General features: G+C 44.2%; 1 protein-coding gene across 5 annotated transcripts in view; it reads right to left on the reverse strand.

Moving 5' to 3' along the window:
• PPM1H (protein phosphatase, Mg2+/Mn2+ dependent 1H) overlaps positions 1–24,431 on the reverse strand; it is a 293,660-nt gene that overhangs the window by 54,673 nt on the left and 214,556 nt on the right. For all 5 annotated transcript variants that reach the window (XR_001887950.1, XR_001887949.1, XR_001887951.1 and 2 more), the window contains exon 6: positions 22,440–22,558. Coding sequence is in view for 1 of the 5 variants with exons in the window: in XM_017885695.1 (XP_017741184.1) it covers positions 22,440–22,558 (119 nt within the window). In the remaining 4 variants the exon portion in view is untranslated. The remainder of the gene's footprint in view (positions 1–22,439; positions 22,559–24,431) is intronic.

The raw sequence follows: 24,431 nt of genomic DNA on the forward strand, positions 1-24,431 counted from the left end.
CAAGCCACTGTTGGTTTGGACCTACTGGAAGGAGCAGTTCAGCATTAAGACCGAAATGCCACCAAGTCAGCTGTACCCCAAGTATAGGAATCCCTTCTACAATACACCTAACCTTGGTTCCTGGCCTCTCCTGAATGGACTGTCACAGATGTCACTGTCCTAGGAGTTTAACGGGACTTAATGTCAGCCCATTCCATTGGAGAACAGCTCTGGGAAATTCTTTCTTAAACTGACCCAAACCCACTGGCCCATCTGGAAAAACATGAAATAAATCCAGACTATTTTCTGCTTGAGAGCTCTTCAATTGTTTAAAGAGAGCTATCTCAAAGTTTCCTTTTCCTTAGTTCTTTCAACTGTTCTTCACAGGACCTGGGGGATCCTAACCACTCTAGTCCCCATGCATCCAACAAACATTAACTGAGCACTGAATATTGGTATGGTAGTGGCCCCTAGGGTCTTTCTGGTTTGCCAGTGTCCTAAAAAAATGGTACCTGTAACTGAAAACACTTAAGATGTGGTCCAAATAAAAAAAAAAATTATTACTTTTTTTGATTTGGACCTTGCATTTTTTAAAATTAACAAAGCTATTTCCATTATGTATATATATTTTAGGGTTACATATGGAGACTCTGAATGAAAACAAATGAAAACCCCAGTCCACAAGAAAAAAGACCTGAGAATGTTTTTTTGGCTCATGGTCTCCTCTAGTTTATAACGACATACACAATAGATATTTTACCCTGAAGGAAGGACTCCATTGCCCTTATAATTTTATCTTGTTAGTTTCAGTCCATTGTTCCAACCCACTGACAACTTCCTGAATTCAGAAACTTCCATCCAAAATATCAGCTCTCTGTCTATGCTATATCATGTTAAATTTGATAAGCAGCCCTGCCACCTTCATCCAGATCACTGAAAAAATTGCTAAATGGAATCATTAGAGACCTTCCTCCAGGCCAAGCTAACCACACAAGGGGGGTGGCAACATTTCAGGCATGTGAAGGAAAGTTTGTGCAATTCAAAAAAATCATATTCAGCAGTATTCTTTTTCATGAAAATGAAGAACCTATCAATTTCCTTTTTTATTTTTTATTTATATTTATATTTATTTATTTATCTGAGATGGAGTTTCACTCTTGCTGCCCAAGCTTAGGTGCAATGGTGTGATCTCGGCTCACTGCAACCTCCACCTCCCAGGTTCTTGGGATTCTCCTGCCTCAGCCTCCCGAGTAGCTGGGATTATAGGCACACATCACCACACCCGGCTTATTTTTTGTATTTTTAGTAGAAATGGGATTTCACCATGTTAGCCAAGCTGGTATCGAACTCCTGACCTCAGGTCATATGCCCACCTTGGCCTCCCAAAGTGCTGGGATTACAGGCGTAAGCCACCACACCCGGCAATTTTCTTTTTAATACAAACGACAGATGATATAAAGCTTGGCAGAATCTTGTCTGGTGGAGAAGCACAGAAGACAGACTCAACAGTAGAGGGTGGACAATGAGACATTAATATTTAAAGAGGAGGTGTTTAGGATTTAAAAAGCTGTCAACACTGATCCAGATAGACACTGTCCTCATGGATTTCAACTCTCCTGGAATAGCTCTTGGGCTATCTATGAAGCAACTTAACTGAACCATTATCCACTCAGTATTTCTCCATCTTGTCCAAAAGGCTAAGAGAAGAAACAATCAGATTTCTTACAAACTCAGAATATATCTATGTATACAGTATTTGACCAACCTAGAAACCTTACCCCAAAAGAACAGATTACTAATTGAGCCTGACTTGTTGAACCTAAGCTGGCTCTCCTGCTTATATCACCTCCAGTGGATGCCGTTCCTTCAAATCCCTCTTGCTCCTAAGGCACGTGAGTGATGCTCATAGTTCCGACATCAACCCCACCCTTCTAGGCTGAGGCTCTCTCAATGCCCTTCTGTCAGTCCCTCCATCTGCCTCATATCCCCCTCCCTTACCCATGAGCCTTTCAGGACATTCTCCCACCTACCCCAATGACTTCAGCCTAGGTTCAGATTGCTTTTCCACTTTTTCCAGGATGTCATTCTCAGCATTTTCTTAGAATTTGGTGGTGCTTTTGGATTCCTGACTTTACAACTCCTAGCCTACTTCCTGCTGACTTTTTTCTCTGTTCCCCATCATCATCCTGGTCATGTGGCCTGCAGCAAGAACACCCCCCACCTCTGAGATTCCAATTCTGAATCATTTTCCCTCTCTCACTCCTTTGTTGAGGCTCTCAGGCCAGTTTCCCTCCTTGGTCCTGCTATTCTTACTACCTTCTGGCTAAACATGTTCCTGATCCTGTCTCCATCTGTGGCAAAGCTTTTTGATACTTTTCTTTGCTAGAACTTGTCACCTTCTCGATTTTCCAGTAACAAAACAAGGATTGAGTATTTTGCCTGTTAACATTATGCCAAATACTGTCATCTTTACCTTTCAAACAAATCCAGAATCCTCAGATTTCAACACCTTCCCTGCTGTCAGAGCCCTAGCATCATATTTCTTGCCTACATTATTGGGACGGATCCATCAGGCCTCTGTGCAATGATCTAGGCAAGAGGCAATAGTGCTAGGATGATGTCACCAGGCGGATGGCAGTGAGGGTATTGAAAACTGTTCTGATTTGTCCCTTACTCCTGTTCTCAGAGCAACTGGAGTAATTATTTTAGAATGTCAGGTCACGTCATTACCCTACTCAAACCCATCAAAGGTTTTCCTTTGCACTCTAAATAAAGGCCAAGTAACCAGATGGTCTTCTTTAACATTGTTCCTGTCCCCCAAATATCCTAGTCCCCTTTCCTGCTTTATTTTCTTCCATAGCATCCACCACCACCAAACATTTAAAGAATTTTACTTCCTTATTACTATGGTTATTTCTTCTGTTGCTTCTTCATGCCCTTTAAGTTCTATGGGGGTAGCTACCTGTGGCATCTCCTATACCTAGAAGAGTGCTCAACATATAATGGGTACTCAATAAATATTTGGTTAAGTGAGCAAATTAATACTACCTTCCCTATGCAGAGGCTTTATTTGTATTTTCTTGTTCCATAATATATTTGCAAAACAAAAGCAAAGAGCCTCCTTGTTCAGCTGCTTTCTAAGTCTGGCTACGCCGTTCCTACTGATGCTCACTCACAAGCACCCCTTTCCCACCTCTGCCCTAGCAGGCGAGGTGCTGTTCTTACAGGCTCAGATATTCTCTATGAATATCTGAACTCGAGATCCCCATGCAGCCACACCCGATGCCCTTTTACTCTAACGAGCAGCAGTTATAGGACTTCTCCACCATAAACATACTTTGTCTTTGTGGCAATTTTATATGTCCCTTCAGCAAAGCTTTGCTCACACTGTCCCCATGGCTGGGAGGCCTGCTAGAAAATCTCCCACATTTCTCTTTTAATCCACAAGCATCACTCTCCAGCTTAAAGTTCTCCATTGAATTCCCTTCATCTTAAAATAGAATCCAATGATGAGGCCCTCCATGATCTGGCCTTTGCACTCTGACATCTTCGATCACTCCGATGCGCTCTCGTAACACTGGCTTTCTTGTTTTTTTGACATGCCAGGGGGCCTGGTCATTCCTTCTGTCTGGGCCATTCTTCCTTTGATCCTGCCATGCTGGCTCCTGGGTATCATTCGGAAAGGCCTCACCTGACCACTCATCTAGAAGTCCAGCATTCTCTGCTCCTGCTCATCCTGCTTTAGTGCTTCAAGCACAATCTGAAATGCTCTTAATTTGTTTACCTTCTGTCCCCACATCAGCTCCATAAAGGCACAGACTTTCTTCCTATGTACCTCTCTATCTTTGCATCTACAATTGTGCAGGCACATGGTAGACACTGCCAAATGGATGAATGAATGGATGAAGCCTGGCATGTCTCCCTTAGCATGTCAGTTTCCCTCTAAAGATATCCCCCATTCATCCTGCCTTAATAGCTAGCTTTTCTATGGCTAAAATTCATGGCTGCATTCCCATTGGTGATACCTCTGACATATTTATACTTATATTTATATTTATATTATATTATATTTATATTGATATATTTATATTAAATATTATATATTATATATATTTACCTATTTATATTAAAATTTCAAGTTCCCTTTATTATTAGTATATATACAAATAGTTATAAAATCATAAAAAATAACATTTATGATTCTCTTGTCTATTCCTTTCTCAGTTCCTTAGTACCACGTCAGAATGGCAGTTTTTTTGTCATAGATATTCACCAGTGTATATGGTGTTACCAAGACAATTTTCTAACTTGGTTTAAAGGCAAGTTCCTCACTTAAAGTTCTTCCTAGTCTTTGCTGGATTCCTCCATTTCCAGGAAGAGCCCCTACTCTGATTGCTTAACCCACAGGCCAGGAACCTACAGTTCACACTTGGCATCATCTACATAAATCACTTCCCACACTCTCCCTTCTAAGTCATGACCTTGAACTACAGAGAGAGAAAGAGAGAGAGAGAGAGAGAGAGAAATACCACTTGTTTCTCTAAGTCTTAATTCCCTTAGCAAGACTTCAAAGTTATTTAAGAGGAACGTGATCCCCTCTGGGGGGCATAACAGGACCTTCTCCCTTCGGGGACAGTATAATCTCAACAATTCACTCGTGCAGCTCCAATGACACACACCAGCAAGTCACATTCTTCCACTAACCTCTAGACATTGCCTTGGCTGCCTCTCCTCCCCTGGGGATCTTCCTTCCTGGAGTCTCTCTTCCCTGCTGGCAGAGCCCACTGTGGTATTAAAGCACACCAGGCTTGGAGTCAGAGGTTCTGAAATCACATCTCAGTCCTCATGTGAACTGGCTGTATGAACCTGGGAAAATCCCTCAGACCTCACTGAATCTGCCTCTTCAGCTGGATACTTCATAGGACGGTTGCAAGGATTAAGTGCAAACATGTCTGGGAACGTCTTTTGTGAAGGATAAGGTGCTATTTAGCCATCAGTTGTGGCTATTAAGATCTTTGGAGCCTCATTCTTTCTTCAGTGCAGAGGTGGAGCTAACAGGCAACTGTAAGCAGGAAGACACAGCACATTCCCATAGGAAAACCACTTCCTGCTGAGCAATCAAGCCATCTAATTCATACTTTTTCTACGGCAAGCATGAAGGAACATACCCATGCAACTTTATCTAGAACAGTCCATTGTTTTCCTCTAACATGAGGACTCAGATACTCAGAAGGATGCCTCAGAGATAACAATCTAAAGAAGGTATAGTTGGGTTAGATTGAAATACTCATAAAAAGAGGCTTTTTTTTTTTTTTTTTTTCCCCTTTAGCTGAGAGCTCAGTGCCCCTCCAGGAGGGAGGAAAAAGCCACAGGCAGCCTTGTTTTCTTCTCATTAGAAACCAAGTCCTAGCCCAGCAGAGGCACATTCCATAGGGGCTAGTTGGGTTTGAGTGGAGGCTGGAGCACAGAAACATCTTGGGTCCCCCTTCTTGCCTTCCTATAACAAAATCTCAGCAGTTGCTTAAATCTCAGGAGGCCTGGGATGAAACACCACCCAGGCCTGGCTGGACAGGAACAGACACATGCCTGGAGCCCAAATGTGACTCCAGGCTTTTAAGAGCTTGGCATGACCCCAGTTAAGCAATTCTGGAATCCACAGAGACTCTCCCTTGACTCCCCTCTCCCCACACCCACTCTCCTGAGACCTTCCTGGAAAAAGCAATGCTGGATTGGCAACCACCTCGTGCTTCCTTTTTTCTGCCAGCCGTCTGTATTTCCAAAGCAATCAGGCCCTAAGCCTAACCACAGTGCTCAGGAAATGGAGGCTGCTTTCTGATTCTTTAAGCGACCTTACAGCAGGCAGCCAGCTCTTCCCCCCTCACTACATGAAAGACAGAGAAAGAGAGAGAGAGAGAGAGAGAGAGAGTGTGTGTGTGTGTGTGTGTGTGTGTGTTTCCTTTAAGGCAACACAAGAAGAGTTTGATGTTTGGTTAGATCTTACTATTATATTTTAAATGTCATCTTTTAAGAGTCTTTTTTTTTCCTGGTTTCTAAGATTCACTTTGCCTTTGGATGGAAACTGCTGGAAAGACAGAGCTGCGCTGTGAAGGAGAGTGAAGCTAAGGCACGCTTAACAGTGGCAAGCTCAAGTCAGAGTTATGGAGCAAGATCAGTTCCTGGGGTGAGTCTGAAGAGGCTGCGAAACATGCTCTATCCAGCTGGGAGTTTTGGGGCTTAGAATGTTTGGGGATGGACCCAACATCTTGCCCCAGGCTCACCACTGTATAACAGGCTTTAGGTATGCATAAATCTAGTTTTGGGGGTCATATTTTGGCTCATTGGGTTCCTGAATGTATGTGTTGGAAGGTATTTTCAGTAGGTATCTGAATGATATGATCCCTGGGAAAGTTACCCTGTGGGATGGAGGCTCTCTGAACAAATGCTACCTTGTTTTCTTTCTTTGGTTCTTGGAGTGTCCTTTAAATTAATTGAAGCCTATAGGCCTTAAGCTGTGAACGACTTGATAGACTTCTGTTAAGACAGTGCAAGTTAGATTCAGGCACAAATAGTACCTTTCAATTGTGAGTGTGATTAATATTTGGCGATAAACAGAAGAGGGCTGGTAGCAGCCTAGCTTGTGCATACCTGGCTCCCCGTAATGAGAGAAACCACCTACTCATCTCCTTAGCCACATGAAAGGCTGCTGGCTTTTCTTCTCCAGGAAAACGCTCCATAATGGGGCCCAAGCTCTGGTCCCCGACAATGCAAGTGCCCTGGAGGAAGTTACCTGATTGGTAGGGTTAATCCACAGTCCCTGGGAAAATGCCTACCTCCCCACTACTCCCCATCAGCACGCCCGAGCCAGACCCTGCCTAGAGTTCTGACAGTGGTAACCATTCCTCTTTTCTGGCCTAAAGACTCTTCTCACCAGGACTATGCAGAATAGCAAGAGGCAACAGAGACTGATCTCATTTTACTGGTCAATGTTCTTTGGGAGAGTCTACTGGGTTACAGCAGAGGTTTCACCAGTGGTAAGAAATATATCAATCCTGTTAACCCAATGTATGCACAAACAGATTGCAAAAAACAATATTTACCCTAAGTATGTGATATACACTGATATTTTTCTTTCTATCCTGTGCTATTCAATTGTTTAAAATGCTGCTCTCCATATATTAAACTGATTTCACAGTCCTGTGAATGGGTTCCTACCCACAGCTCAAAGTTTGGTAGAAGAACAGAACCTGCTCTAAGTAGCTTCCAAGTTAGGAGCTCAGGCTTTGACCAGATAAAAACAATGGATTCTATTGGATTCATTTGCAAATATTTCCTGAGCACCTAGTAGGTCCCAGGCACTGGCACAAGTGCTGGGTATATGGAGTAGAATAAAGAAAACAAAGTGAAAGTCACCTTTTGAATCACAGGCAGGGTTCAGCAGCAGAAAAGGATTCACTTGGAAAAAATTATTCAATCAGTATGTTTTTAAAAAGTAATCATGTGTATGTATAAAACAGAACTAATCATATTTCAGGATAAAACATTATGAATGACTCTTAAGGAAATTCCAGATTTGGAAATTATTTCTGATTCAGTATCCACTTGATGTGCATTTACACTTGGCCATAACAGCTTCATATTCTAATCAATACCATTTAGCTCTCTCCACGGATATGAATCAGAGACCCTTACTCCATGAGCACACAAATGTGGAGTGATTTCAGCTTTCTCAGGGACCATTTATTCTGAAATAAACATGAATTTCATTGACATTCCCTTTATACTGTATGAGATCAAGTCAATATATACCAATCAGGATATGAACAAAATTGACCCCATAGCTACAAACGGTGAGGTGAAAATAGCAAACAGATTATTAATTATAAAGAGGGTTTCTGCTGCACAGGCAGTTCTTCTGTGCCGGCCCTTGCAGCTTTCCCTCACGAAGCTTCTCCCACTCTGGTCAGGCAGATATTTGTATCATGGAGCAGAGTCCTGCAGTGTCCCCTGGGAGAAGCCACATGCAAGGACTTTACCCTATGCTACATCATTTCAAGGCTTTCCACCCGAGTGCCTTTGAACTGATAACATTACACAGTGTAGAGCTCAAGTATCAGTGCTTTGAGTCTTCTGTTTTATCTTTAAAAACCATGAGAGTTTTGCACAAGTCTACACATGAAGTCCTTCTACCTCACTCCCAAAATTTTCAGGTGAAATACAGGCTTATCTTGTAGCTTCCCAAACTCTTCTGAAATCTTCCGCTAACTCCCACATTATTCAGGCCCCCAAGGGAAGAAGCACAGGCCTGAGTAACAGCTGTCGATATTTACCCATGGGAGGAATACCACACTCTTAGCTCCTGCATCAAGGTGGACCTGTTGTTTCAGAGGATGGAGAGCAAAGGCAGCTGTTGTTAAATTTTCTGCTCTCACCTCACGCCCAGCAGTTAACAGATTTTCACATACCCCAATGTTTATTATACAATCTTTTTGTTCCAGGCACTAAGGATTTATATTTTTTAAAACTTACATAATCCTCACCATAACACTGTAAGGTAGATAGAAACATTAACCTCATTACACAGATAAGAAAATGGAAGCATAAGAGAGGTCGTACCTCTGGGGGGAAATAGGGGTCAAGCTCACTTCAGGTCTGTCCCAACTGAGTTACACTCTTAACCACGCTTCTCTGCCCCTCTGTGAAGAGTTAGGAATCTGCATAAATACCACAAAATGACATGATATGCAAAAGAATGTTTAATTACTAATTCTCTTCCTAAAATTAAATTGTAAAAAAATTTTTTTAAAGCTCATCCTCACCTTTTGGGTTTTTATAATGGTAAGTCTCATAGAAGTTAAAACATACCAATACTCCTAGGGTTGAAAACTAGGGTTGTCTCTTAACAATATGGCAGATGTACAAGGTCACTATAGAATTAGATTTAACCTGAGCTTTGGCATTCAAAGTGTTCAGGTGCAATAAAGTCAGACTCCAGATTTTCATACCTAGGCGCCCAGCTTTCCACAGCGTGATCCAATGGGACCCCTTGGGGATGGGGTGTGTAGCATTTACTGAGGGTGAGCAGGAATGCGAAACCATTAAGTTAAATGCCCTGGGCAGCACGGTCTCCTGGCCTATCCCATGTATTCATACTATGCGTGAAGGCTGGACTATCCAGGTTATGGGCACAAAAAAGGAAAAAGAGGAGGCCTAATCTGACCCTGACCCACTGCTGTACCTGAAGGCTTTGCCATCCCTTATCAGCCACTGCCAGTCCAGTCTACTGGCACCTTATGAACACTCACTGGCTCACTGCAGGTGGACAAAGACATTCCCAAGCAATAGCAAGGAGATAACCGGGGCGAAGACCACCAGCAGCCCAGGAGTCCCAATATTTTTATAGCCCAGGCTGCACGGTGCTCTTTAACCAATCACTTCTGCAAACTGTTGTTCATATCCATTGTAACAAAGTCTAGGGCTGCCCAAAGCCAGTGTTTAAGGATATATAGCAATTGCCTGGGGCGCTGATTAAAAAATGCAGAATCCATAGGGATTCTAATGCAGCAGATAAGGTAGACCCTGGAATGTTTTCAGTAATTGCCCCAGATGACAAAGCTTCACTCTAGGTAAACCTTTGTCTATCAGTTTTGTATGAAACTAATTATCCATATATGGCCCTGTCCTGACACTAGACTGTAAACACCATGAGGCTTGGGACTGTTTTTTTCTTCTTTGTATCTTCAATGCCCAACCTGACACCTGGTTCACTGAATGAATAGTAGTTGAAACCGATTGTCTCACAGAGATGAAGCTCTGTGCCTTATCCTTTAGGTACAGAGAGTGATACATAGCATCTGATCTACCCTGGAAGACTGACAAGGCTGATCCCATATCAGCAGAATCTGAATCGAGAATATGGCAGAATATTATTGCTTTTGCCAGAACAACCAGATGAAGAACAAAAAGTGAATGTGCTCCATCCCCTCATGAGGCTTCTGAAGCTTTCCTTATGATCTGATCACAACAAAGGAGACAGGCAACTGACAAACAACACGCTGGCCCTGAAACACTGCTGGCATCTTTGTTATCAGCCTTCCTGGCCCTTACAGGGAGATATGCATTCAGCTCTCCAGCAAGGAACAGACAGAAAACTTCAGCCTCTCTCTTAATAAGTCCTTGATTTACTTGTCTCAAGGTAAGAGGACAGTGGCGGTAGGTTGAGATTTTTCAGGGTTTGGAGTGGTGGCTTTCCAGCTCTTGTGTGTGGATTACTAGGGTAAGCCCAGAAGCAAGGAGTGTTAAACCAGAACCCCAGATGATTTCCTGCTGGGGAGCTGGGAAAAGCAGAAAATTTATCAAGCACTGGTAAGAGTGAACTAATTATAACTGCTAAAGTGTTGGTTGGACGCAGGAAAATGTTTCCTTGGTGGGCTTGTGAGTACCTGGAAAATTTCAGGAGTGGCAGTGTACCTACTTCTCTGGAATTTCCTGAAAAATGGGATCCTAAAAATAGGCTGAGAATTGGCCCATGCATCCTTTTTTTTTCTTAAATCACCTTTTAAGTCACTGATAAAAATTTTATTTTTATTCATTTATTATTTATTTTGGATTCAGGAGGTACATGTGCAGGTTTGTTACACTGGTAGATTGTGTGATGCTAAGGTTTGAGGTACAGATGGTCCCATCACCCAAGTGTCAGCATAGTACCCGATAGGTAGTTTTCCAGCTCACGCCCCCTCCCTCTTCTCCTAGTAGTCCCCTATATGTCCTGGATATACATGTTGTCAGCTCCGTGTTTCTGCCCTGTGTGTAATTTTCATACTTCACATTCCACCCTAAGGTGTGGAGCTCTTAAGGGTAGGAAAATAAAATTCTGTTCATTATTGGCATCGTTAGGCTGGTTCCCCATGAGCTGACTCCCATGTACTTACCTAGTTTCATAGTCTGCTTCGCTGCCCACCACTGCTCTCCACTCTCTCGCTCCCTCCTACATGACACTTATGTGAGCCTCCCAGGACCATTATCTAGCTGATATACACCAACATAACTGCACACGAAGGGCTAAAACATTGAAACACTCCATGCTAGCCGGCAAACGATGGCTGTCTCAGTCTCCATGAATACCCCCATCTGCTGCTCTGGACTCTCCCCTAGAATCCCCAAGATGTAACAGCAAATAAAGGGTTAATGCCTGGCACAGCAGGGAGGCTTCTAGGACCCTGCTGCAGCCCAGCTGGGGCCTACTCGTCCATTTTGATTGTCCAAATATTTTGAATATTATCCCTGGCTTCCAAATTCCCAAAACACACATCACATTTTCACCCCTCTGGGCTTCTGCTGGCACAGTGCCCTTTGCTCAGAATGTCCTTCCCTCCAGCCTTCTTGAAACCCCTCTCATAATCCAGATCTTGGGTTCAAACAATCTTCTCCAAGAAGTCCTCCCCAATCCCAGTCTCCCCTCTCAAAACAACTACTCCCTCCACCACAGCCACGGGCATTTTCTTCAAACCTTTGTGTATAACTCTTATCTTTTGTCTTCCTTTAGTTATTTATACATACGTTCTAACAGATCTACTTCCCCCACTGCTGAAATTTGAAGAATAGGTTTAAAGGTGAAATGATATTGTTCAATAAATTTCCAGAAAGGCCGGCCGCAGTGGCTCACAACTGTAATCCCAGCACTTTGGGAGGCTGAGGCGGGCAGATCATCTGAGGTCGGGAGTTCACAACTAGCTTGATCAACATGGAGAAACCCCATCTCTACTAAAAATACAGAATTAGCCTGGCATGGTGGCACATGCCTGTAATCCCTGCTACTTGGGAGGCTGAGGCAGGAGAATTGCTTAAACCCAGGAAGTGGAGGTTGCAGTGAGCCGGATCAGGCCATTGCACTCCAGCCTGGGCAACAAGAGTGAAACTCCATCTCAAAAAAAAAAAAAAAAAAAAAAAAAAAAATTCCAGAAAACCAGTCTTGGGCCACATGGCAATTTCTTTGAAGCTAACATAGTCCTATCTGATGAGATCCTTCCGATGCAAGGACATGCTTTAACCACAGACGGGTTTGACTCTCCCAGTTTCTTGGGTATGGTTTGGAAGACCACGGGAGTACATTAAAAGGTCCAGCATCAGCTGGGTGCAGTGTGGCTCACACCTGTAATCCCAGCACTTTGGGAGGCCGAGGTGGTCAGATCACTTGAGCTCAGGAGTTCCAGACCAGCCAGGCCAACATGGTGAAACCCTGTCTCTACTAAAAATACAAAAATTAGCCCGGCATGTTGGTGCACGCCTATAGTCCCAGCTACTCAGGAGGCTGAGGCATCAAAATCACTTGAACCTGGGAGGTGGAGGTTGCAGTGGGCTGAGATCACACCACTGCACTCCAGCCTGAGCGACAGAGTGGAGTGAGACTGTCTCTTAAAAAAAAAAAAAAAAAAAAAGTCCAGCATCTAGAAGCCAGAGGCAAATATAAGCAAGTCCCCAAACCAAAAAACATCCTATCAAATATAGTACCTGGGACAGAGGGGCTGGCAACGGGCTTCCTGACTGTACTGACAGTGCCTCTTCTCACAGACAAGAGCTCTGCCTTCTCTATGCCAAACCCATCTTCATCTGCCACGCTGCAGGACAGACCTGCTAGGCAGAGGCAGCCAGCAGACCTGATCTGACTTTAGTTTCTTCTCGAAACTGCCTTCCTTTGTCTTTTTGTTTTCTAGCTTCTCATTACCTTGCAGAGGCAGCATTTCAGCAAATAATAGATTGTAAACCTCCTGAGGCCAGCAGCAGCTCTTGCTGACCCTTTCACTCTCCATAATAGCTAATGATGATAGTATTAGACACTCATCGTGCACTATTATATGCCAGGCTTTGTTCAATGCACTCAACCTTACTAACCCATGATATCCCAACTATTATCAGGTACTGTTTTGTTTGTTTGTCTGGGATAGGATCTTGTTCTTTTGCCCAGGCTGGAGTGCAGTGGTATGATCACAGCTCACTGCAGCCTTGACTTCCTGGGCTCAAGTGATCTGCCCACTTCAGCCCCCCCAGTAGCTGGGACTATAGGCACATGCCACCACACCCAGAAAATTTTTGTATTTTTTGTAGAGATAGGGTCTCCCCATGTTGCCCAGGCTGGTCGTGAACTCATGGCCACAAAAGATCCACCCGCTTCAGCCTCCCAAAGTGTTGGGATTACAGGCGTGAGCCACTACACCTGGCCTCAAGTACCATTATTAGCTTCATTTTACAAATGGGGAAGCCAAGTTGAGAGTGGCAAAATGATCTGAGGTGGGGATTGGCCCAGCTAGGCAGTCTGGCTCCAGTGTCCTTGCTCTTAACTGCTACTCAACATCTACTGTGTAGTAGGTGTACAATACAAGTCTGTCAAATATATGAGAAGTGTCTACAGGGCCTTCTTGGTTAAAAGGACACTACTTTAAGAGAGATTTTTATAAGCACTTGACATCCCCAAACTTCCCCAGATGACTTGTAGCTATGTTCTCATCATATACATACTGTACAACCCCAAACACCAGTCACAGGGGACATGCGGTACACACACTCTGCTTAAGCGTATGTGGATAATAGAGATAAATGCTGTGAGTGTTTGAAGGGCCTGAGTGGGGAAGAAAGGCTTGGAAGTAGTTTGGCCACTTTAGGACAATAAACTTTTACTCATTGAAGCAGAGAGACGTGTGTGAGTGCATTCATGCGTGCATGCGTGTGCAGGGTGAGTGATGATCAATAGGGAGTGAGCTGGTGGGGGCATCTCTTTTCTTTCTCCTCCCTGTGGTCTGACAAAGCCTGTCTGTCTTGGCTTGCAACCATTCGTAAAGACCCCATAGCTTCCACTGGCCTCCTGCGCAGGAGGGCAGGGAGCAGGGAGTCATTCATCACTGTCAGGAGATGTGCTGCACGCAGCAGGGCTCGCTTTCTTCCCTGCTGCTCCTGCAGCTAGAGCTGCAAATCTTGAAAAGATGCAGAACATGCACATAGCAAATAACCATTCATCATCTCAGCTCTGGAAGCCCCGGGAGAGGCCCCTCCCCATGTGGGGCTGACCCATTCTGACTTGGACTCCAGCCCCACTGGAATTTGGAACACAGGGACTTTTCAGGTGCCTAATCCCTGCCCCAGCCTATCCCCATCCTGGATAATCTATTGAGGTTTGGGGTTAAAATTCTCTGAAATGATCCCCCCTGCCCCTTTCTCTACAAGGTCAGATTTTCAGAGTGCTTTCAGCAATCAGACTGCTGCCAAGGTGGCCCGTAATCATTAAATTATGAAAATACAAGTTGCTGAGAGGAAATGAATACCAGGTTTCACTAGGGAAAAGCCTGCTTTCTTGTGAAGTAATTATAAAATTAAAGTATCATATTTCTCTGGTGAGTATAAAAAGTCTCCTCATAAGGTAGGTCTGCGGCATGACAGCAACATCAGGATTTACACTGGCGTGGGACTGAGAGATCCTTCTGTGCCCCCCAAATGCCAGAGACATCTGTAGGTAAATTTCCGAAGACTGGGCTAAGAGTGATTAAAAGCAGAAAGAGGGAAAAGTACCGAGTTTGAATTTTTCAATTACTCTGTAAAACTCAAGAGTCAAGCTGTTCAAAAATGCAGGGTTTCCAAGGAAGGCTAATAATGGTGAGCTAATTAGACCCACAGGCATGGCCAACATATAAATTCGGGCCCAAAAGAGGGACACTGTCCCTTTAAAAACTGCCATGGGATCTGTGGAAAAGCTAATGAGGAGTGTCAGTTGGGGCTGCTTTATTAGGTGGTCCTCAAGAGGATAAAGCCTGGGGTTTCTGTAACAGGGCTTCTGTGCTTGATTCAATAAATCAATTTATATTAAATGCGGGTGCAGCTCTGAAGTTGGCTTCATAAAGCATTCTGTGGCGTTTCTCAATCTGCTTATCCACTTCCTTGTCAGCCTGCTTGAATGCACTGTCAGAGGGCATTGAAGAGAGCAATAAAGAATAAGATAGAAGCTGTATCTATATTTGTAAAACCCAACCTGGCAGCTCCAGACCATGCGTGGAACTATCTGCAGTGAGTTTCTCTCTCCAGAAAGCATCTGGATTGTTGGTAAGAAGCCTGACGCTGTGGGGCTGTGCCTCTCCTCCCCAAGCCAAGCTGCAGGCTATAGATGGAGAATAAAGGTTGCCCCAAACACAATGGAAAGGGTTGGAAGCCAAGCTGCTTTAAAATCATGTTCTCAGGGCCTGAGATACTCCCCAAGAAATCAAAGGAAAAGCAAGAGGGACAACAGTGCCCACAGCTGGTCCTCATCCAGGAGACAGCTGAGAGCTGAAAGAAGGCTGCCGGGCTGCTTGGGGAGGGAAGTGCACCCCTGACTAGGGCCGATGAAACGGGTCTCTCTTTAGTCTGGCCAGCTGGATGCAGCTTCTTGGTGGCCCAAAAGTGACCACTGGCTATGAGGTGAGTTGTTCCTAAGCACAATGACTGATGCCCCTGGGGATCAGAAAAGGGGTGTGATGCCCACCTGTCTGCAGACTCAGAGTCCGGCAGCAGAGGCACCGGAGGCTGGTGTGGCTACACCATTCCCTGTCCACACTTATCAGTACCCAGCTTTTAAAAAACTCTTTGCTGCCAGGTTCGGTGGCTCATGCCTATAATCTCAGCACTTTGGAAGGCTGAGGCAGGAGGACTGCTTGAACCCAGGAGTTCGAGACCAGTCTGGGTAACATGGCAAAACCCTGTCTCTATAAAGTACACAAAAGTTAGCAGGGTGTGGTGTCACACACCTATAGTACCAGCTACTCAAGAGGCTTGACTCGAGTTTTACAGAGTAATTGAAAAATTCAAACTTGGTACTTTTCCCTCTTTCTCACCTGAGCCTGGGAGGTAGAGGCTGCAGTGAGCTATGGTCATGCAATTGCCTTCCAGCCTGGGTGATAGAGTGAGACCCTGTCTTTAAAAAAAAAAAAAAAAAAAAAAAAACCAAACCAAAAAACTCTTTGCTGTTGGGATGTTGAGTTACAGAGAGTTCCTTGCACCACCCCATTCCCAACTACACCCACGCTCTTCTACAATGGAGACCACAGCACCATCCCGTAGAACTTTCTGTGATGATGGAAACGTTCTATATCTGCATGGTCCAATTCAGCAGCCACTAGCCACATGTGGCTACTGAGCAACTGAGATTCGGCTAGGGCAACTTGGGAAATAAATTTTTAATTTATGTAATTTTAACTAATTTAAATGGCCACATGTAGCTAGTGGCTACTGTGCTCGAGAGCACAGAGAATGGAAAAGGTTTTCTTTGCCTCAATAAAAGTAGAAAGTGCTGAAAGGAGAAAACGAGCTGACTCCACTCTGCTCCCAGTGGAAAATCCCCTATTTGCTCATAGTTTTAAGGAAAAGAGAGGAAGGAAAATTATCATGATGTATCATCAAGTTAGAATTATAAAAATTAGGGGCTCTAAGGGACAAAATAAAACATCGCCATCTCTGGAATCTTTCTAATGGGATCTGTCTTTTCCAGCAGCTCTAAAAGCAGAGCAAAGCCCACCCCCTGCCCCCAGCACACTTAGAGGTTGGCAGCAATGGTCAGAGGAAGTATTTTACAAGCGAGAGACCTAGGCCAGGATTTGCCCAAGGCCCCAGAAGCTTGGCAGAGCAAAGTACGCAAGGTGCCTATCACCAAAACAGGACTCTCTTTACCAAGTCAAGCATGTGATCTCAAGTTACCAGTCCAGCCTGCCCCTGAAATAAGACCATCATAGCGTTAGAAAGGCTTTGCTTAAAGGAAGAATTCTGGTATACTTTGCTCATGACCAGAACCATCTGGAAGCAATCTAGCATTCACAAGATGGACTTTTCTTCTTTGGCCCTTGCTCTCTCTACAAATCCCATCAGCCCAGGAACAGCTGCCGGAGAACCTGGCCTGGCGCCATGGGTGAAGTTTCAGCCCGCTCCCACACACATGTCCTTCTGGGTCCCTGGCTTGCTTGCCACCCCATGTGGCTGGACATGGCACAAAGTACGCTGATCCTACTTGAGAAAGCGAAATAGCTAGCAGTCACAGAAGCAGAGACTTGGTGCCACAAAGCCAGCTGTGAGAAACTGCTGTTTCAACTCGGTAACACAGACACTTGCCAGTAAATTACAGCCTGAGACATCTCAGAGGCCTGCGGGTCGGGATACACTGCTCTCAAGGCAACACAATGCCAGCTACAGTGTGCATCCTGCAACAGCAGCTCAACACAAAGGGATGGGGAGGATGGGCCCCAGCTTGAGGACTCTGGCACCGGGACCAATGACACCATGCACAGGAGGTGAGAGCCAAGGGGGTGATAGGGAGAGCAAGGGAAGACTCCATCAGGAATGAACTCAGCGCTGGGGGCACTGCGAAGAGAGCGGCTTTGTAAATCGAGCCACTGTGCAAACTATCTGAGGAGAGGGGAAGGGGAGGTGGGGAGCCAGGGAAGAGGCCAACTGCATTATGAAGGTCCTGGTGACAATAACCTTTTGTCCTCAAAACAATTTGGGCCTGCCAAGCTGCTCCAGTCTCTGAGAAAGCGCGAGGGTGGGAAAAAAAGGATCCCCATAAAGAGGCAACAGACTCATTCTTAATTATGAGACAAGGCTTCCCAGAGCTGACATCCTCTCCCACACTTCCTCCTGCGGCAGACACACCACCGAGCGCCGGCGCGATGCTCCTCTAATGACAGCAGGCAATTTTTCTAAGAACTGGTTCTTTTGGGATCTTCCCCAGAACCCCCACCCCCAAATGACACAGGCTCTTAGTGAGAAGTGTGAAGCATCAGTTTAATTTGACCAATGGTCTACAGGGTCAGACTGGGGACTAGAAAAGTGACGGCCTCAGCAGCTCCTAATATGCTTCATTCCATCCTCTTGACCCTATAGGATCGTCAAGACAGTGGTCCTGGTCCTGGTGGATAGAGGGCCCCTGCTTAAATGTACACCGAAGCTCGAAATGGAATTATCATGTCTAATTATCCTAAAGAAAAGCTGACTGGCACATTGTGTAAGAACCCCAACAGTCAGAAACCTGGATTCTAGTCCTTATTCTGACACGTTTGCATCAGGGGAGGCTGAGCAAACCGCCTAATACCTCTAGGCCTCAATGTGCTCACCTGCAAAATGGGAGTAACGGGGAGTCATTCCACATCCGGCAGTTCAGCATCTTAGTAAGCACCACACACTCTGAAGTTACGCTGCCTGGATTCATATCCCACTTTCTCCTTTTATGAGTTCTATAACCTTGAGCAACTTAGCTCTGTGCCTCAGTTTCCTCATCTGTAAAATGTACCTAGTTCCTAGGACTGTTTTAAGAGTTAGGTATGAGGAATCAGGTAAAGCTCTCATCATAGTGTCTGGCCCTTAGCTCTTCCAATAATTGTCGGCCCAATTATCATGATGATTAGTGGGGAATGAAGAAGAAAAAAAATTCCACAACTAGGCATTTACTACAAGGATTAAACAGCTTTGCAGTAGTAATCCTTTACTACAAGGATTCTCACAGCTTTTACCTGTGAGAAGGTTTCAGAAAAATGGGTTCCAGGCCCAAGTAATCCTTCCATCCCAGCCTCCCGAGGAGCTGAGACCATAGGCATGTGCCACCACGCCTGGCTAATTTAAAAAATTTGTTATAGAGATGGGGTCTCCTTATGTTGCCCAGGCTGGTCTTGAACTCCTGGGCTCAAGTGATCCTCCCATCTCGGCCTCTCAAAGTGCCAGGATTATAGGCATCAGCCACCATGCCCAGCCTCCCATCTTTAAGTCCTAAACAATAACTGCTAGATCTAAGGCTTTCTGTTAGAGGGTAAAAACATTTTAAAAAGGAATTCATTAAAGTTGGGGGGGGCGGTGCTTTATATAGGCAGTAGTCTAAATTGAATGGATGATTGATTTATTGATTCATTTACTTATTTAGAGATGTGGTTTTGCTCTGTTGCCCAGACTGGAGTGCAGTGGCGTGATTCTGGCTCACTGCACCCTCGAATTCCTGGACTCAACTGATCCTACCACCTATGCCTCCCCAAATGCTGGGATTATAGGTGTGAGCCACTGGGCTTGGCCTAAACTGGTTTTCAATTTCTTAGGTTCTTCTAACAAAGATGTAAAGGGCTTTTCTTCACCTTAAGTCCTATTTTCAAATCAAAAGTCAGAACAGGTAGAAAATGCACAAAGATGCACATAAATCTGCTTGTAGCCAAGGTTGCGAGCCAACAGCCGTGTGGGGAATTAGGCTGAAAACAAATCAGCAAATCACGTCTGACTAAAGCCATTCTCAGTTGTGGCTCCTTCATTATTCAGTACCTTCTGTGAAGTTCCATACAATTAAAAATAGCCCATTTGTGGACTGTTTATCTGCTTAGGACCACGCTAAGGCAGAGAGAGAGAGAGGCAGAGAGAGAGAGAGAGAGAGAGAGAGAGAGAGAGAGAGAGACAGAGAGAGAGAAGGAAAATGAGAAAGAGAACAAGAGCAAGTGTGCACGCAAGACTGAACGAAAGTAACTGTGTGCATATAAAGTTGGATATAATCTAGTCCCTGAACTTAGCTACATTTTTTTTAAAAAAATTATAAAACCGGGACAATCTTTAGACATTTGCTAAATATTAAAATGTACAAGCCACTAAAACCAAACCAAACCAAAACAAGACAAACAAACAAACAAACAAACAAAAAACAGAGCTTCCAGGGTTTGGAGAAAGAAACATAAAAAAACTAACCCCATCACACATTCTACTTACAAAGAGACGTTTGAGTGGAACCTTTACAGCCTTTGAAAGCATCTTGCCCATTAAAGTGACGGTGCCTATTATCTCATTAGGAGTGCTTTTCAAAGTTAGTAACAACGAGCTGTTCTTCTCCCCCTTTGAATCAGTACTAAGCATCTGCAACAAAGATACTTTTCCTTATTGCAAAATCCTAGGCAGATATTTACTATTTGTTTTGACTACTTTAGATCTAATTCGCCTTTCTGGCATAGAAAGAACATAGGTACAGCCTTGCCTCAAGCTCAATCTGTTTTAAATGTGCACATCGACTGTCTGCAACAATGACCTCCCCACTTCTGTCAACTATACTTCTTTTCTTCCTTTCAGCCAATACGTAATTGCTGCCTGTCTACTATGTGTCAGGCACAGGACTAGGCACTGGTGTCCCCCTCAAGGAGACTACAGACTTGAAGAGACACATTTAAATAGGCAACTGGTGTTGTCAAAGACTTACCTTTATCCCCTGGCCTAAATCATTTAGTTTCTTACTCATTTTCGTTCCTTCTGTGTTTTCTGCTTCTATCCCTCTATTTAGTCCTTGAGACCTCACATAAATGTTGCTATGATAGTTTTTCTCTGGGTACCTGAATCTGCTTTCTCTCCTAGTCAATTTCATTCCAACTTCTCTTAGAATGGCCTTCCAAAAACATTGCTTTCATTTAATTCTCTTTCTTAGGAATATATAAGAGCACCCCATAGCCTCCCAGTAAATCTAAATTTGTCTGGCATCCCATTTTCCCTATCATGTTCCCTCAGTACCAGCCCCATCTGTCTCTCACAGTCTCTCCTCTTCTATCTGGTCATATTCCTCGATATCTTTTAGATCTACTCTTTTCATGTGTTTACAACCATGTGGGTTCCTAGCCTTCCATCTTTCCAAATTCTACAATTCCCAGACTAAGTCCCATGATGCTTTGCTGAATTACACTAGCTCTCACCTTAAACTTTTCCTGTACAAGTGCCGATTTTGCTAACTAAATAAAAATGGATTTACAAGAAAACCTAGTCAGGGTTGGTATGATGACCCTGGGGCATCAAAACTCCAGAACTCAGAGCTGCAAAGGTGAATCCTTTCTGATAAATCCATTCATATTTTAGAGCAGCGGTAAATTCTTAGGCTTTAGAACCAGTCTCTGATGCAACTACTTAACTGCCCTGTTGCAGTGTGAATGAAGGCAGTCACAGATCAAACAAACAAATGGTAATAGCTATATTTTAAAAAAATATTTATAGAAGTAGGTGGGGTAGGCAGAATCTGACTCTTAGGTCATAGTTTGCTAACCTTGTTGTAGAGGAAGAAGAGTGGATACAGGTGAGGAACTTCTATTGGTTTGCAAAGGACAACCAGAAGTCCCTTAGATTGGCCTCTTATCTTCGCTGGGTAGCTCAACTTGTTCCCTGAAGACAGTATGTAGCCTGGAGGTAGATCCCTGGCCAAGTCATCACCATGGGAATTTGGGCTGTGACCATCTGCTATTGCTATTTTGGTCAATGTGGAAGAGATAAGAAAATCTACTTCGACTCTGTTGGAGATATGGGGAAGAAAGGGTCCATTGTCTCATTCTCGTATGTTCTTCCAGACTGGCAGGAGGCTCGCTTGTTAGGACGCCAGGGCACAAGAGCAAATCTTCACCCACACAGTGCCAGGCACTGCACTCTCATTTAATCCTTATATCAACCATAGAGTGTAAGTACCTATCCATCATATCTGTTAGTCAGATAAAAGAAACGATGAGGTCTTAGTCAACTTTAGCCACTGCTCCATTCTAGAAATGGTCTTGATGCTTACACAGCTGTGTTTTTGGAATAAGAGAACCCCCTAGACAAGAGTTCTTATTTCAGTTTGAATGTGATATTAATGAGAACAGCTCATTAACTTTAGCCTTGATAACGAACCTTCAAAGGACATATCTTGTTATCACTTTATCCATGGAAAAATGGGCTCTAGAGGTTAAGCAATTTAACCAACTTTGCTCATTTAGAAAAATCAGAGTCAGGGGACGGGCGCGGTGGCTCAAGCCTGTAATCCCAGCACTTTGGGAGGCCGAGACGGACGGATCACGAGGTCAGGAGATCGAGACCATCCTGGCTAACACGGTGAAACCCCGTCTCTACTAAAAGTACAAAAAACTAGCCGGGCGAGGTGGCGGGCGCCTGTAGTCCCAGCTACTTGGGAGGCTGAGGCAGGAGAATGGCGTAAACCTGGGAGGCGGAGCTTGCAGTGAGCTGAGATCCGGCCACTGCACTCCAGCCTGGGCGACAGAGTGAGACTCCGTCTCAACAAAAAAAAAAAAAAAAAAAGAAAATCAGAGTCAGGATTTGAACCCAAGTCAGTCTGGCTCAATAAACCTTTGGCCATTCTACCTCTTTAATAACCCTGACCTAAACACATAAAGCTTCATGTGTTTTTAAAGCCCTCAAATGTTTGCTGCATGTGAAGTGAGAAATCAGGTCAGTTTCACGGGGTCCAGTATCCCCAAGGAGAGCCTCGAAGAAGCAGAGAGGCAAACCAAGGCTTGTGATTTGGTCCTAAACAAAAATAGCAGAGGCAGGTGTAGCCCCTTGTCCTTCACCACAAACCCAGGTCTCTGGCTATGCTTCCTGATCCAAACTGTGTAAGTGGCTTTTTATGGTGGTGATGCTTCCTTCACACACACTGTGTGGTGCCGAGGCGGAGGAAGGCATGTTCTTACCAGCCTGTCATATTAAAGTCCCTGTAGAGCATCTTCTTTCCAAGCTCCTTTCTCTGTACCCTCCTTGGAAACTCCAAATGTGTGAACTCATTTCCCAGCAAGTGAGGCTGCATGAATGCCTAATAGCAAAAAGAAAAAGAAAAAACACATACATACACGTATTTAGAGAAACAAAATAAGAATCAAGGATGCTTTGCAAATTGAGACAGGCCATATTTTAAAAACAAGAAAATTGCCTCATATTTTAAGTAAATAGATTTCAGAGTCTAACCACTAATAGAAGATGAGCACATAAAAATGAACTTACAAAGGAATGCAACTTTTTCATTTGATCTGATACATTGATTGTAACCAAATGCATAGATGAAGGCATCAGGAAAAAAGACAGCTTCTCTCTGAAGCCTGGCTTTTTAGTTTTTCAAATGGTATATTGGTGAGATACAGGGTGAGAAAGCTCCCCTGACATGGCCTTTTCCACACTCATCTCACTTACATTCCTGGTTATCACGGCCTTGCCTTTGAAACCTGCGTGTGAGCTTTCACATAAACACAATGGCTCGAGTGCTGGTTGGGGCTGGATGCAGCAGACGGGAACTTTCTGTTGGACTCCCTCCAGTTTGCTCTGCAGTCATTTGATCGTGTCATTCGAAGAGTATTCTGGAGCAGATGGCTTCTCCCCCTCCCCCAAATCTCTGTTCACACTACAAAAGTCTTGAGCAAACAGCCACTTAGGGAATTGCTTTGAAACAACAGTCTCATTGTCACATTCAAAATTCAAATCTAGCATATGCAATGCTCACATATTAACTTCTCTACTCAGAGGCCACACACCGCTAGCAGGCCTGCACTAGAACTTCCCCGCATGAAGCTGTCCACCTGCTTCTGAGCAGCGTGGTGGAATGGATCTTCTCTCTTTTCTGGCAGGGAAAAGAGTGGGCAGAGCAAATCACAGCCTGGCACTGTAGGAAAGCAAGGGATCCCTGCCACCAGGCAGATGGTCAGGTCCTCAGTATATGGGTCGTAGGCATCTCCTACAGCTACTTTGCCAGGACGCAATGCCAGTGGATCTCCCACTGATTCTCATGAAGGTCTGGAGGTATTAGTTAGACATGAGTCATCTGATGCTAAGTTTTTCAGGAACCAAAGGGAGCAAGCTATATTGTCACCAGGCTGGTCATATATGCCCAGATATGGAACTCTGAGCAAGTAATTCTGGGTAGGCTTGGGGAAAGGACAGGATGGGATGAGACAGGGTGACTAAGGGTGAGCAGGAGAACTGTACTTCCCGTTTGCTGTAGCCTCAACAGTTTCCGGGTCTGGCGGACATTCTGGATCACTCTGAGGGGTTCTGAAAATCCTGCTGGGAGTAAGGCTTGCGGTAGCTATGGGTATCAAGTAAGCTTAAATACAGGGTTTTACAGAGAGGTTCTCCTGGGAAGGAATGAAGGCAACTAACACTTAATAGGTCAGGTCAACAGTGGTGCTTTGGGTGAGACGAATTTGGGTGTGAATCCAAGCTCTGCTTTCATAAGCAATGTGGTTTTAGCAGGTTATTTAATTTCTCGGGCCTCAGTTTATCTGTAAATGAGATTAATTATATATCTCACACTGCTGTTTTCATGTAATGTCTATTAATATACTTATCTTAGTTGTTTCTGCTTACAAAAAATTATTATAGTCACCTAATGATTATTGAGTCCTATTATATCCTGAGTACTACACTCAGTGCTTTGTGAGTTCTCATTTCACCCTCTTAACAATCTTACAGGCAACACTGGCTACATCATTTGTGGGGCCCAGTGAAAAACAGAAAGAGGAAGGCTGTGTTCAAAATTAAGAATTTCAAGACAGGAACAGCAGAGCATTAAACTAAGCATAGCACCCTGTGCGACCGCACAAGTCACAGGCCCATGAAGCTAGTCATGCCTACTGGGTACATACTATTTAATTCCTCTTTTATCTTGGTCCACCCGTGAAAACTAAGGAACAAAG

This window comes from Rhinopithecus bieti, unplaced genomic scaffold, assembly GCF_001698545.2.
Source record: "Rhinopithecus bieti isolate Rb0 unplaced genomic scaffold, ASM169854v2 scaffold_14700, whole genome shotgun sequence".
Taxonomy (NCBI): domain Eukaryota; kingdom Metazoa; phylum Chordata; class Mammalia; order Primates; family Cercopithecidae; genus Rhinopithecus; species Rhinopithecus bieti.